The 16641-nt window shown below is 39.3% G+C and overlaps 1 protein-coding gene across 2 annotated transcripts in view; it reads left to right on the top strand.

The window, feature by feature from the left end:
- The window catches only part of slc12a2 (solute carrier family 12 member 2), a 148514-nt gene that overhangs the window by 112547 nt on the left and 19326 nt on the right, over positions 1-16641 (top strand). For both annotated transcript variants that reach the window (XM_079805350.1, XM_079805351.1), the window contains exons 17-22: positions 560-700; positions 1316-1422; positions 1840-1919; positions 2286-2408; positions 7496-7543; positions 7887-8009. In XM_079805350.1, the coding sequence (XP_079661476.1) occupies positions 560-700; positions 1316-1422; positions 1840-1919; positions 2286-2408; positions 7496-7543; positions 7887-8009 (622 nt within the window). The remainder of the gene's footprint in view (positions 1-559; positions 701-1315; positions 1423-1839; positions 1920-2285; positions 2409-7495; positions 7544-7886; positions 8010-16641) is intronic.

Below are 16641 nucleotides of genomic sequence, written 5' to 3'. Positions count from 1 at the left end.
TGACGCATTTCAGAGTGGACATAAGTGGTTTGTTTTCTTTATTTAGTGAAAAGCACAACATTTAGTTTTTAGACACTTTACGCTTTGTAAAGACATATCTTTCATGTCTGTGAGGCCAAAAATTATGGAGTATTTCAAGTTGTTTTTCACGGTCATGAGGAAAAATCAAGCAAAACGCGCCCATGCGTTCTTCGGGTTCAGAGGGTTAATTTTCAACAATATTATTGATCTGACTGTACTGTCACTTGGTTGAAAAACTGAACTGATCTGGATGATGACATCACTGTTTTCTGCAGAACTGTTTTATAGATTAATTTAACTCATTTCATAATTGGTGATCTTTACACAGTTATTGAACGGAACTGTTCAGCAGAAGTCAGTTCAGTGTTGATTCAATGACGCTACTGTCTTTTTAGAGCTGCTTTACAGCAGAATTTAACTCTGTTTGCATCATTCATCATCATTTTCCTTTTGATAACTGGAAAGCTGCTTTGAAACTTGACGTTGCTGTGGCGTGAATTTAACTGGTCTCTCTCTTTTTGTTTCTGTGCTCGTTCAGAGTTCTCGCCGACCCAACTTCAAAGAGCTGAACAGTGATATGGTGCGTTACCAGAGGTGGCTCCTCAATAACAACTCCAAGGCATTTTACACACCCGTCGTGGCTGAAGACCTTCGTCAAGGAACTCAGTACCTGCTGCAGGTGTGTGTGTGTGTGTGTGTGTGTGTGTGTGTGATTTTGTGTTGAATGTTTTTCAATCTTTATCAAAGATGGCTGACATAATCTGCATGTCAATCCTCACAATGTTACTGCATTTTTAACTAGCATTTTCCTTGGTCAGAAGCTCATTTGCACCAATTGGCCTAAAATCCCTTGGCCTTTTTGCTTCCTGCTTAGTGCAGTGTTCACGTGACCCCGTAATCTGCTCACAGCTGACTTCTGTGTTTTAACCGTGTGTGTGTGTGCGTGTGTGCGTGTGTGTGTGCGTGTGTGTGTGCGTGTGTGTGTGTGTGTGTGTGTGTGTGTGTGTGTGTGTGTGTGTGTGTGTGTGTGTGTGTGTGTGTGTGTGTGTGTGTGTGTGTGTGTGTGTGTGTGTGTGTGTGTGTGTGTGTGTGTGTGTGTGTGTGTGTGTGTGTGTGTGTGTGTGTGTGTGTGTGTGTGTGTGTGTGTGTGTGTGTGTGTGTGTGTGTGTGTGTGTGTGTGTGTGTGTGTGTGTGTGTGTGTGTGTGTGTGTGTGTGTGTGTGTGTGTGTGTGTGTGTGTGTGTGTGTGGGTGGGTGTGGGTGGGTGTGTGTGTGGGTGTGTGTGTGTTTTACAGGCTGCTGGACTGGGTAGATTGAGGCCGAACACTTTGGTGCTTGGTTTCAAAAACGACTGGCGTATTGGAGATATAAAGGATGTTGAGACCTACATAAACCTAATACAGTGGGTTTAATCTGTTTGAAATCAATCCACTATTTACAATTATCTTCTTGAATTAGTGTGTTGTCAGCTTTTAATATGCTAATACAGTGATTTGTTTTCATGAAATCTGGTTATATCCCAGAGTCATCCATGTCACAAGTTTCTTGAGTTTTTGTTTTTGTTACAGTAGACAGAGAAATGGATGCAGAAAAAATTGTAAAACGGCTTGTCACTGTGGCAGCAGTGCCATCAAAGATACTTTTTGTCATGAATGTGCTTTTTTTCCCCCCTTCCACTATAAATACATAAGTGTACCTGAAAAGAACATTTACAGCTGATGAACATCTGGTAGATGTTAATGACCAAATGCAGCTTTGAAGTAAATGGTTGGGGTCTTTCTCCTGTGAGACATTAATACTTGTTTGTTTGTGTGTGTAGCGATGCGTTTGATTTTCAGTATGGTGTCGTCATTCTCAGACTGCGAGAAGGACTCGATATATCTCACATTCAAGGCCAAGGTACTGTGCTGTGCTTTTATTTAATACATTAACCAGTCACTTCTAAAAAAAAATAAGCATTATTTTGACTTCTGCTGTTGAGTTATTGTGAAGGCAGTGTCTGTTAGCTTCAGGAGAATATGTACTCAGCAGTTCACTAGCTATGAACTACACAAGTAGGATATTGATTCTGTTCCTATGAGAGCAAATGTAAGGAAAGTGCTCTTTAAAATCTTTAAAGGACATTGTTGGACATGCATGATAGGCCTTTAGTGTTTGCGCGGATGAAATTGTCCATGTAATGAGGTAATTTTCTGTTAACTTGGCATTCATGCTAAATTTAAGTTTGCCTTGACCTCAAACCTGAACTTTCCATTGTCTCTAAAGATGATTCTTCGGGTATGAAGGACGTGGTGGTTTCAGTTGACATGAGCAAAGACTCGGATGGAGACTCGTCCAAACCCTCCTCCAAGGCCACCAGCGTTCAGAACAGCCCAGCTGTTCAGAAAGGTTAGCAGCACCTTTTTCTTGTTTTAAAGTTGTACTTCACAGAGTTACATGTATCTTAGAAATAATCTTCTGTTCTGGGAGAAAATGCTGAGAGCTAAATCGCAGATGACTTTGTTTCCCAGGAGTTTTGTAAAATATTCCTCTTCGGCAGTAGTGTCGGCAGTAGTTGCTCAGAGCAGAAGTCATATGTTGACCTTCTGATCCATCATGTCCATTTGGGACCAGTTCTCATCAAAAGCATTTCACATCCCAGCTCATCCACACACCATGTGTTTTCTGAAATGTCTGCCCAATACAACACAACAAACAAATGCGATGTTCTCAGAAGTGTCTTGGTTGCAAGTGTTTACACGGCTTGTCATGTTTGTAGTTTGTCTATGATAAATTACACGGAGGTCTTAAGTATCGGCCCTCTCAGCACCATCTGACAATGGAGGGCTCTCTGAAGGCTGAGAAAATACACATAAAAACAAACATAGCTGCAAGAGGCGATCAGCAGGGGTCAAGCAGATGAGAACTTGAGAAAATTACCAAATTGCCATATATGAAAGAGTACTTCCTGCAGATGTACAGCTTCATTGATCATTTGCATTGATGATTTTATTGAAGCAGAATTTGCTGACATTTGGCCTGTCACTAGTTGTCCATGTGTACCATTTTTCTTAAATATGCATTCACAAAAGTTTTCCAATCTCGACCACACCTAAAGAGTTCATTGGCTTGTATTTGCCACATTTCTAGGACCGCACTGACAACATAAATTGGCTTCTAAATGCACACATTATTTGGGTCAAATAGGACCAACAGCTTAGCCCTTATGCACTGTAGATAGAGAACAAATGGAAACTCACACATATAATCCCATGTTCAGGTTTGGCTGTAATGTGACACAAAAATTATACTTCAATGCAAAAAACTGCTAAACTTTGACAGTCATTTTGTCATAATACATATAATTGAAAATCCTGTGTAAAGATGTGAAAATGGTAAATGGTCCAGTGAGTGATGCCATGCAGCCATCTTGTTGTTTTAATTTGAAAAGTGTTTGTTTTCCAGTAGATGGCAGCAATCTTCCACTAAACCATGTAATCCTGTTCCTGGAGATCTACTTACCTACAGGCTGCGTTCCAGTCCACTTTTACACACACACTTGTGAACTTCCCTTCCCCTCAGGGGAATCCCTGCCGCCATTTTGAAGTGTGTTCCACTTCATGAAGTGAACGAAGTTTATATGGACAGAATCTTGCTCCCACGATTTTGACCGAGGGAGTCTACTTCATATGTACACTTCAGGCAGCTTCATGTACCACAATGCAACACGATTGTGACGTCACCGCATATCGTGTTCAATTTACCCCACCACAAACAACTCTATAATATTTAAATTATTTTTTAAAACATTTAAAACAACCCAAACACACTTATATAAATATAGAATGCTGCATTAAAACATTTCGTAAAGAAAAAAAAAAATTATAAATCAACTCCTTAGTGGATTCCAAGTGATCTAGGGCTTAGGACATTCCAGTTCAGTCCATTGCAAAGGCTCCGCCAGTAGTGGGCACTCATGCAACGTAAGCAATGACGCACATCCGAGTGAACGAGATGAAGGGAAGTTAGCAAGTGAAGGGCATAATAAAAACAAACTGGAACGCAGCAACAGAGTTCAGATCCAATCCTGATCCAACACACCTGTACTGTCTGTAATTATCAAGGCTGAATCCGAAATCGCTAGCTTGGTCCTACCAGACTCTCGTACATTTCATTTGTACAGAGAGCCTGGCCACTCTCCATTGATAAGGGTTAACTTCCTTGAAGGCAGGTACTCTGTTGAAGTTTAAAACTATTGGATCTGCCCAGAACCACTCTGGATCTGCCATAACCAATCGCTAATGTTTGGTCGTGACGTATGTCATCTCAAAGTAGCGCACAACATCAACGTCATCGTTCTCAGCCACTCCCTCTGTTCACTGATTGGCCCGGTTAAAATTTGACCGGAGAGAACCAGAGAATATACCGCATTCCCAGATGGAGTACTGAAGGAAAATGAAAATTGGGCGGAAGTACGTAGGATGGTGGAGCCAGGCTACGAAATCGCCCCCTATACCCTCAAATAGGCCATTATTTGAGGGGACAGCCATTTGTAGTGGTGTCCGAAACCATAGTGGACATTATCGAGTTTACTCATTCTATCCCACATTGCATTGCAGTAATCAGTATACAGCCGATGTACACTCAATGGGCCTCATTTATGAAACGTTCGTAAATATATGTGCAAATTCTGAGTAATTTGCGTGTAAAATGGACCTTGACGAAAACTCTCCTCCAGATTCACAAACGCTTCGTATACCACAGATTCGGCAGTTAAGCGTGTGTATATTAATGAATTCCAAACATTCGTAAATGGGACGCACGTGCACGATCATTCATAATTAGCATAATCGCCGCCCATGAGTTACAACTGCAAATGATGTGTGCAGGAACGCTGTGGAATCTTCTGGACTTCTTTCTTAGGTTTGGCTCCAGTATATTGCATAAATGCTAAAGAGACTAATTGGCCATATGCCTGGCAATAAATATTAAATTATCATGTGTCCATCAAAGCATTTTTAGCCAGCTAAAAAAACGCTGGTGCTCTTCTGAAAAAGGTCAGCTGGTGGCGCTTGAAAGTGCTGTGCAAGGGCAGTGTTTTTCCATCTGAGATACTTTGATTGCTATGAATATGCTACAGAATATCCATGGCAGTAATGTGTTAAAAGTATCTCATTTTGAAGAATATTACTGAATATGAAAAATACAGTAAAAAGCAGTATTAACTTCTCCATTATTGTTGTTCAGTCGGTGTATTAGTGGGGTGATTGGTCGGTGTAGTTTTTGTCCCGCCCCTCCTCCACTGTGATTGGACGGCTGGGTAAAAAGTGACAGGGATGAGTGCTTCTTACCCAACGTTGAACAGTAAAAAATAAATAAACTCTTGAAATATTATGGTAAATAGTGCATCAAAATGCATGGTACATAGTGCATCAAAATGCTATGTCGTCAGTTTGCCTAAATTAGAACATAGAACGTTCAAATGTTTTGCGCACCATTTACACGTGGTAGGGAGCAGGTGTAAATTTCTTTCGTACCAACTAACATTTTGAAAATACGAACATTTTCGTGAATCAGAATTTATGTCAGAGCGGCTTTACGAATGGTTTACACACAAATTCGTTCTGCTCGTGTTTCATGAATGAGGCCCAATGCCTGTCTGAATTGTGAAAAAGTGAACTGTAGTAGTGGATTAACGTAGGGAATAGTGATTGAGGGTTCAGGGGGTGATTTTTGGATTCAGCCCTTGTGTTCCTGAAGATCTTAATTAGCTGGTTCAGGTGTGTTTGATCAGGGATGGAGCTGAACTTTAGAGGAAGGTATATCTCCAGGAGCAGGATTGGGCACCCCCGCGCTAAACCATTGACACCTTGCACAAGGAGGGCAAGACACAAAAGGTCATTGCAAAAGAGGCTGGCTGTTCACAGAGCTCTGTGTCCAAACACATTAATAGAAAGCCGAAGGGAAGGAAAAGATGTGGTAGAAAAAAGTGTACAACCAATAGGGATAACCGCACCCTGGAGAGGATTGTGAAACAAAACCCATTCAAAAATGTGGGGGAGATTCACAAAGAGTGGACTGCAGCTGGAGTCAGTGCTTCAAGAACCACTACGCACAGACGTATGCAAGACATGGGTTTCAGCTTTCGCATTCCTTGTGTCAAGCCACTCTTGAAAAACACAGTCAGTGATGGTTTGGGGTGCCATGTCATCTGCTGGTGTTGGTCCACTGTGTTTTCTGAGGTCCAAGGTCAACACAGCCGAATACCAGGAAGTTTTAGAGCACTTCATGCTTCCTGCTGCTGACCCACCTTATGGAGATGTAGATTTCATTTTCCAACAGGACTTGGCACCTGCACACAGTGCCAAAGGAACCAGTACCTGGTTTAAGGACCATGTTATACCTGTTCTTAATTGGCCAGCAAACTCGCCTGACCTTAACCCCATAGAAAATCTATGGGGTATTGTGAAGAGGAAGATGCGATATGCCAGACCCAACAATGCAGAAGAGCTGAAGGCCACTATCAGAGCAACCTGGGCTCTCATAACACCTGAGCAGTGCCACAGACTGATCGACTCCATGCCACGCCTCATTGCTTCAGTAATTCAGGCAAAAGGAGCCAAAACTAAGTATTGAGTGCTGTACATGCTCATACTTTTCATGGTCGCTCGTCTTCAATGTCACCATCACTAAGCTTCCAACAACTCTTTCAGTTTTTAATCTAAAAACATTTTCCCAGAACATTTGAGTTATAATTAGTTTATAAGAGCACAATTATGAGCATGATGAGGCTATAAAAGCGGACTGAGGTTACCTTCTCAACATGGTGACGCTTAATCTCCCTGACAGCCTCTGTTATCCCATTTAGCCACTTGTTAGCAACCGCCTTTTTTAAGACTCGTAACAGCTTCAAAAAATCACAGGTGGGGTAATAGTGATGCATTTTATGTAGTAGAATAAAATGTGAAATGTCTTGAGCTTGAGTTCACCACATACCTTATGTCAGCCATTTAACCAAAACCCCATTCAAAACTTCAGGACGATGGAACCGGAAGTGTTAAAAATGCTAACTTGCTTCCATGTTTTGGCCTACAAAGTGATATCATACCTGTACCATGCTATAGTCCACTGTGAAGGTCATACCAATGTGGTCTCGCAAGCAGCACCTCAATCATAATTTATCAAATCAGAGTCACAGAATCATCATGAAAGCTGCTCAAGATCTGGACAGCAAACAGCATGAACCTCTTGCTGAACCTGTCAACTAATTTTAGTGGCATGCAGATGAATGTGTGACGTCATCAGTGTGTTTTAATGGATCTTTTAATGATGATGATGATTGAGCTCTTGAGGTTTCCTCAGCAGGTGACCTGCCTCACGCTCATGTAATAAACAGCAGCAGAACAAATGTCTCTTTGTTTGACTGATGCAAATGTTTCCCATTGCAGCATTACCAGACTTTAACCCTCTCATGTTTTTTTCTAAACATTATCCAGATGAGGATGATGATGGCAAAGCTCACACTCAGCCGCTGTTGAAGAAAGGCAGGATTCTCTCTTTCTCATACTCTGCTCATTCTGTTTCAGACCTGCATGCACTTTTTCTTTGCAACATTTTAGGAAACACTGCTTTGAGTGTTTTCTGCTGGTGTGGCCTCTGACCTTCACATCTAGATGTGTTAGTGTGTTTCAGCTCCAATGATGTCACTTCCTGTCTGTTTTCTAATACCCGCTGTCTTCCTGCAGGGTTTCTTCTCTTTCCCACTGAAGAGTTCGCCTTTAGTCTCTTTCCTTTCTGTCTGCTTATGAATTAATCTGATCATTTAATTTGCTATATTATCTTTGTGTCTCCTTTTCTGAAGTCTGAGCATGTGTGTTTGTGTTCCAGATAAAAAGAGCCCGACTGTTCCTCTGAATGTAGCTGATCAGCGGCTGTTGGACGCCAGTCAGCAGTTCCAGCAGAAACAGGGGAAGGGGACGGTCGATGTGTGGTGGCTCTTTGATGATGGGGGTGAGTTTAAATACATTTGCATACTACTTACAATTGCGATGCATCTTGAAATCTGACATTTGGCCACAATTAGATTTATTTCTATTGCAACGATTCATTATATTTTTCAAAATATGTTGGAAAAACAAATGGAAGGCAATATACAACAAAGAGAAAATATCTTTATAGTGTGTGTGTAGTCTGTGCTGATACCTCTGCATCTCAGAGACATTTACCTGGAACATACCTGCCAAAGTTGCCTCTTTTTGGAAGTGAAAGTTAATATTATCACTTAACCTGGGTAAGTTGCTTAGCCTTCTTTCTGGAATATCTCCAGGGCTGCCAGTGGGAATAAGCAAGATCAAGAGAGACGAGAATAATATGACCTTCACTTATCCTGCCAAAATTTTTACTTTACTGGCTCGACCACAAAAAAAAGATAATTTTTTTATTGTTTTTGACCCATACAATTATTGTTTAAAATTATCATTTTAGTTTATGTGCAGTAAGTTGTGTTAAGGAAATCTTCAGTACTTCAGTGACAGGAAGCTTCAGATGTGGGCACAAAAAAAAACCTGTCAGACATCGTACGATTACCGAATTGAGATATTGAGAGTAGTTTAAAGTCAAGTCAACTTTATTTATATAGCGCTTTTAACAATGTAGATTGTTTCAAAGCAGCTTTACAGTGTTAAACAGGAAAATAATGCAGCATAATTTTATTAAGCTGTATAGCCATTCTGGAAAAAACGCTGATGTCATCAGTTCATTTCAATTATCATACAGTGACAGTGTGGGCTTTAGATCAATAATTCGATCAGTAATTTAGTTTAAATGGTTAATTTAGTTTATTATTTAGATTTATTTCGATGTTTAGTTGAAAAATTTAGTGTTTTCAAAGTAACTTGATCATTAACTGACAAGACTTTGTGAAGTAACCTTTGTGATGAAGTAGTGGACAAGCAGCATTCCGGCAACTGTGTCGAGCGTCTTTAATGTTGTTCCTGTGCCATCGAGCACCTTGATGATGAAAAGGAATTTTTGGAGAAATACTGTGCTTTTACGTTAGCTAACTCAATAAAAAATATATCCGTTTTTTGCAGAGATTATTATCATCATTTGATTTATTTGCAAGAAACAGAGACGAGCGTTATAGCCCGAATATCATTGCATATCCTTTGCTTTGACTAATAATCCAAATGTAGCTGTATATGTAATTTATATAATGTCAAAAAGTGAACCGGCAGAGTTTTGCCTTCAATGGCTCATGACGCTACTGAACATCTGAACTCAAACAACGATCAAATATACATAGACGGATCTTCTTCCGTCTATTCTCCCAAATAATCAAATGTATATTTCTGCAGGCGTGTGTAAATTGGTTAACTGTCTAAGCAAAGGCATTTGTTTTCAAGACGAACAGGTCGCCACCACTGCACAATACCATGTCATACTTTGTAGTAGTGGTATTGTGGCATAATAATCTGTTTGGTGGTAAAATGTATCAACTGAATGAATTGAAATCAAATGTAGCTATGCCTGTGGAATCGTTAACAGACAGCATAAGCAGATTTAGACCCAATTTAGACAGTTTTGCCGACTTGTTTGATCTAGTCTTTGAATTGACTCAAAATAGCTTGTGCCCCAGAAAAGAGACTGTTCACTTGGGAAAAAACCCAACGCATTTCTTAACATGTATTGTATTCAAATAAGCTAACGAGAGGAACGCTGCCCAGCCTAACAAAGTAAAGGTACGGTTTTATTTTTCATTAGAAATGTACATGAGTTCAAGTAAAAGTAACCATTTTTAGATCTACTCTTAAAAGTACACATTTTCCCAAAAAAAAATCAAGTAAATGTAACTAAGAAAATGTACTTCGTTACTACCCACCTCTGGTAAATTGTATTTCTCATATTAAAGTATGTGAGGTGCCGCTCGCTCATGCTTTTTAAGAGGAATTAAGAGGAAGTAGAGCCAGTGGTTGTTCTGTACACAAGCGTCTTGAACTGTTTATTTCATTTGTATATGTTTGTTCTGCTGTATTTATTTGCGCTTTTGCTCGTAATTTGATTATTTGTTCTTATTTTATTACTGACTGTCTTTAACAATATAAAAAATGTAATGAGTTAGGATAATTGTTTTTAGAGTTATAACCTTATTTATTAAGGTTGCATGGCTCAAAAATAATAGGCCTATTTTATTTATCAGGGGTTTTTTTGTAGTGGGGCCAGTGAAAATTTTGGCAGGGCAAGTAAAAATTTTAACCCCTGAAAAAAATCCTTAGCATTGAGCCCTGAAATATATTCCCCAAATATGTGGATTTGCGAGCTCCATGTAGTAAAGTTTAGCGGTAATCATGTCAAAGATGAATGGAGAAAGGTGATGACCCTAAACAGGCAAAAATGTGTTTTTTTTTTTCTTTTTCTTAAAAGCAACAAAATCCGGAGAAACAACTTGAGCAAAGCCAACCTCCTTTGTGTTGTAAATAGTTGTGTGATATATAAATAAATGTTGTTTATTTATTTACCAAATGTATTTATTTATTTATTTATATACCAAATGTATTTATTTATTTATTGTCTATGACAACACCACGTATCTGTAACACTCCCTCTCTGCGACACTAGTAGATTCAGGAGGTCTACCACCCCCCCTAAAAAAAAATCCTAGGGAAAACACTGGATTCAAATAACTGTCTTTTTTTATCATTCAGGCAAGTGTTATACATCATTATCTGTTAAGTTTCTATTTTTTTGTGTACAATCACAATAAAAACTAATTGTTGTAGTTTTTGCAAAATAAAGAAAACAAACATGATGCGCGATCTGCAGCCTCTCTGTAAATGAGGTCTAATCTGATTGTCTTCAGAAAATGGCTTGTAGCTTAGTGAAAACTTATCACACAAACATGAGACGTATGTCTAAAGAAACGTTAAAATGTCAGGTTTTAAATAATGTAAATCAAATCAAAAACAAATATTCTGTGTTTATGTAATCTGTTTGAAAACAGAGAGATATCAGTCATTCGCGAGCCATTTCATTATCCGGTAATGCAACCACACCCACGGAGCGTGTGTTCTTTGAGATTCCAATAGCATGCGTCAATGCCCACACAACCCAAACAAACACTTCAAGTGCCACACTTCAACTACATCGTTTTGACACGCGTTGAGAAATAATTCTCCTCATGGAAAGCTGTTCATGTTCTGTTCAGAGCAATGGATTCAGCAGCTGATTGTGGTAGGCTAAGTTTACTCTGTTAGCATCTGTGAATATTAAATGCAAAAACCTGCGCGAGGACGCACTGAAGATTTCTTTGTTTAAATTAGCTACTTTACTGTAATTACCTTGACAAACTATACATCATAAAAATGTTCTAAGACACAAGCTTCCATTTTTTTTTTTAAATGCGTGCCTGCCTGTCACGCGGACGCGGAGACACACACTCGCGCCTGGCCCATAACGTTACAAGACCCATCACGAGTGAATCAATTCAATAACACCTTCTCCACCCTGTGACAGGGTGCTAAGGTATGTAATCAATAGATTTGCAAAACTAACACATATAAAAAACTATGTTTTAGCCTACTCACAACGAGCCTTGTTCTACGATCAATTTAAGCTTACGATGGTTTTGGGAAACGCAGCCCTGGAAATTAGAGTGAGAAGCATTTCAGCACTGCAAGATAGCTTTTCAGCCCCAAAAGACGCTTGACACTTACAATTTTGAAAATCAGCTTCTGCTTAAAGGGATAGTTCACCCAAAAATTTAAATTAGATTTTTATCTGCTTACATGTAGGTGTCTTTCTTTCTTCAGTAGAACACAAATGAAGATTTTTTACTCCAACCGTTGTAGTCTTATCAGTCGTATAATGTATGTAAATGGTACATGACTACTAGTATCATCTATGAGAGTAAAAAAAACCTGCACAAACAAATCCATATTAAACTCCGCTGCTCGTGACAACACATTGATGTCCTAACACATGAAACGATCGGTTTGGCCGAGAAACCAAACCGTATTTATATCATATTTTTACCTCAAAAACGATCTATGTCCGACACCCGTTCAGCGCGCCATCACTTCCGGTAAGTGTGGTCAATGTACATAATAATAATAATACATTTATAAAATAAAATAATACAAATTTGTTACATTTATATAGCGCTTTTTTGGGTACTTAAATCGCTTTACATATAGAAGAGGGAAATCTCCTCAACCAGCACCAATGTGCAGCATCCACCTGGATGATGCGACAGCAGCCATATTGCACCAGAAAGCCCACCACACACCAGCTTATGGTGGAGAGGAGACGGAGTGATGAAGCCAATCTGTATATGGGGATGATTAGGAGGCCATAATGGACAGAGGCCAATTTGACCAGGATGCCGGGGTTACACCCCTACTCTTTTTCCTTAGGACATCCTAGGATTTTTTTTAAGACCACAGAGAGTCAGGACCTCGGTTTAACGTCTCATCTGAAGGACGGTGCTCTTTGACAGTAAAGTGTCCCCTACTGGGGCGTTAGGACTCATACAGACCACAGGGTGAGCACCCCCTCCTGGCCTCACTAACACATCTACCAGCAGACACCTGGTTTTCCCTGGAGGTCTCCCATCCGGGTACTGACCATGCTCAGCCCTTTGATAATTAAATACCATTAAATTCAAACAGTTCTAAAGCAGGATAAAACCTTGTATGTGGTTCATTCACTTCATGTTTTTAGAGATTAAAAGCTTAAAGAAGAATCTCTAGTCTTCATTCTTGCTGCTACTTTTACGCTACTTTTACTTTTTTAATACTCAAGTAAAATTTTAATGTGGTACTTTTTTACTTTTACTCAAGTATGATTCTGGCCAGATACTTTTACTTTTAATTGAGTAAAAATTTCATTCAGTACTTGTACTTTCACTTGAGTAACATTTTTGAGTACTTTTTACACCTCTGTAGAGAAGTATTATTTATTCAATCTTTACCCAAAATGCGCAGATATAATCATTGAGCGCTGGAGACTCTGTTGTGTTTTCAGTTGATACTGGCAGCCGGAGGGCGCTCTGTGCACATGTAGTCCATATATAATACAGACGAAGAAGAGATATACCATGTGACTCTGACATAAACAAAGCTTCCTGAGATTGCTATAACAGATAGACACGTTTGAAGACAATAAACACACAATTGCGACGATTTATGGTTTATCTGTGTTATTTATACCATGTTGGGCGTATTCATAATCGATTATATTTATAATGCAAAGCTATTCAACATTATGCAGAATATTGTAAAATTATATATTTTCTGTCTGATTTTTTTTTTTATCCGAAGCCAAATGAGATCACAGAAGGTTATTTAAAACTTTGACTTTGATTTAAAGTAAGTTTGGAGTAAACACATGGTTTTAATCTCATAAATTGTTGTTTTAATAAATTGGTTTAATAAATCATAAATTATGGTTAAATATATCATAAATTGTTGTGGCAGGTAATTTAGCTTGTTTTAAGCAAAAACTCACTTCATTTAGATTTTTTCCCCCCAGAAAAGTGTACTTATCTAGTAAATTAATCTTGATTTAAGAATTTAAAATATTTGGACTGGAAATAAGAAAAGATACTTAATAAGAAGAGCATTTTTTGCAGTGTAGTAAAATATTTTGATCATTTAAAATATAATAGGCCTTTGTTGACTACATTCTAAATAAACTACAAAAAAATATTTCCTTTGCTCCTGTTGCTCTCTGTCACATACCTGAAGCTCATTCATTATACAGCTCATTATGCATGCATTCTTTTGTTCTGTCGTGTGATACCCACTACCCAGCATTATTCATGAATCGTTCACACCTCCTCGCTTTACTGGATTTGTAAAGAAAAAGTGTCTTACAAATTTTAAATCAGTGTATTGTTTTATGTGAATAAGTAGGCTCAATGATTCTCACATCAGTTTGAAGCAAAAACTCTAGGCAACAACACCCATTAGTCAAAAGTCTTGTGGACACATATCTATTGTGTGTTTTGAGGCCTTAATTTTAAAACATTTATTTTTTGTTTATTCAAAAACCGTGCATAAACATTCCCTAAAAAATACAAGCATGTACATACATGTTGCTTAGATGTTATGGTAGCCCAGTTTGTGCTGAATACAGTATAATTACACTTTTGCCATTTAATATGTTTTTAAGCAACTGAAAAAAAGCACAAATGTCAGAGCATGTAAAAACTTTTAAAGGGCCCCAAAAGCGCTCAAGACTCCTAAGGGTTAAAGAGCATTGCATCAGTAGTACAGTCTAGAGATGACAAGAGCCTGTATGAGTTGTTGCATGCTCAGATGGGAAGGGCCAGACATAGCTTCCTGTTTTACAAGGCAAATCTGTATGACGCATACTGTATTGTCGCATCTTGTCTTCCTTTCCTATTCAACCATTTAGAGCCACTTTAGTACTTTTAAAGACAATGTTATGTCTTGTTTTCACACGCAGTCGTTGCACAGACACATACTTGTCATGACAGCGGTAAAGTGGCTCTGCAGCATTTCATTCACACACACATACAGGTTTGATGTGAGCTCAGATTTGTAAGGCAGCAGTAAAAGTGTTTCCTTTAGCAACTGCTTATCTAAACTCAGCAAAAAAAGAAAAGTCCCTTTGTTAGGATACTGTATCTTAAAGGAACACTCCACTATTTTTGAAAATAGGCTCATTTTCCAACTCCCCTAGAGTTAAACAGTTGAGTTTTACTGTTTTCGAATCCATTAAGCCAATCTCCAGGTCTGGCGGTAGCACTTCTTTTTAGCATAATTTAGCTTAGATCATTGAATCTGATTAGACCGTTAGCATCTTGCTCAAAAAATGACCAAAGAGTTTCAATATTTTTCCTATTTAAAAATGGACTCTTCTGTAGTTACATCGTGTACGAAGACTGACGGGAAATGAAAAGTTGCGATTTTCTAGGCCAGTGGTCGCCAACCCGATCGCGATCGACTGGTAGATCTTTATCACTGTCCCGGTAGCTCCCGATTAATAACTTAAAAATAAGTAGCAACATGTTACAAGTAGAATTGCTCCGTTTAAGGCAGAACGCACTTACTCACTCGCTGTTGAGTGTGCAGTCCGTGGATGGAGCGCGAGCTGTGAACATCGCATGTATGCATGTAATATTTCTGTTGCTCTTTGCACTGTTTATTGTCTGTTCAGTAACGCAGTCGTTAGTGGAGTGTTTTGCAAACTGCCCCATGTGTGCGTGGGATCGACGATGCTTGACTTCAACCATTCAGGCCAGCTATCCGGCCTCTCTGTGTAAAGCGTTACAAACACATTATCAAGGCTCCATATGCTCCCAATGTATTCTCTGCAACCTCAAAATTCGCACCACACAAATCGACCAATTATAGTTAGATATGACAGCGCTACTGCAGCAGGCATCGCCGCAGACGAGCAGCTGAATATCTCTTATGCTGCGTTCACACCAAACGCGAATAGAGCATCAAAATCGCGTATACCGCGTCTAGTTTCACGCGCAAACATTTTGAATGCATTGGACGCGCGTAGAAATCGAGCGCTGGAAGCGAAATTGACGCACGTTCAAGGCACTCCAGGATAAATATGTCATAAAACACAACTCTGCCTCTTTTCATTTTCATTAAAAATATATATTAAGCATTGGTCCAGGCAACTCCTACATTCTCTTCACTGCATGTGTATTTAAATATCCTTTAAAAATAAAGTTATGAAACTTCTCTTTGCCCTCAGTCAAAACGATTTGGCAGAAAACAAATGATTCATGAGAGCAAAGATCGCCCGTTAGATCAACACAAGATGCACCACTACAGAGACATCAGAGCCAGCGGCAAATGGCCGAGGAAGGGCTGCTCTCACCGGGGTTATGAGTGGTGATTGCCTGGATCTCACAACTCCAAAAACACAAGATAATTTTTTTTAAATATGCAATCTCTTTATAAATAAACCACAGATTTGAGCTTTAAACAACCACATTCTCACCTGAAAAAGTCTTAAAACTACATTTTGTGACACAATAGTACTATTTTTAATTTATGCAGGGTTTCTCATCACGTCACTTTACCACGTGACCGCAGCAAGCAGGCTCCTGATTGGTTAACGCGGCGCGAATTGACGCCAAAGTTCAAATTTTTGAACTCGGGCGTCAGACGCGAATTCGCTTCAAACGCGTGAATGCACAAAAGCGTGAATGCACAAAAGCACCACTCGCGTGTAACGCGCGTATCGCGCAAGACGCTCAATTCGCGAATGAGGCGGATTCGCGTCCCTCGCGCCGCGTGTAACGCGCCTTCCGAGCCGCGGGACCTCCAGACGCGCGTCAACGCGCCTTTCCATTGACTTAACATTGAAATCACTCGCTCCAGACGTTCTATTCGCGTTTGGTGTGAACGCAGCATTAAGCAAACTGCCACAAATGAAAGTAAAAGTTGCAGATGCTCAATACACAATCATCGTCATTAAAAGTAATGAAACTAAATGATCAGTGCTTATGCCACTCTCTCTCCAATTCCAATCCTTGATTTCGAAATCAACAAATATGAGCTGCATTTTATTGATCAACAGCTAATTTCAGTGACGTGACGCAGTCTGAGACATTTGTGTGACCAAGTGTAAATGGAATAATTCTGATAAATCAGAT

The sequence above is a fragment of the Gobio gobio genome (assembly GCF_949357685.1).
Source record: "Gobio gobio genome assembly, chromosome: 22".
Lineage (NCBI taxonomy): Eukaryota > Metazoa > Chordata > Actinopteri > Cypriniformes > Gobionidae > Gobio > Gobio gobio.
This window is presented reverse-complemented; position numbering and strand designations above follow the sequence as displayed.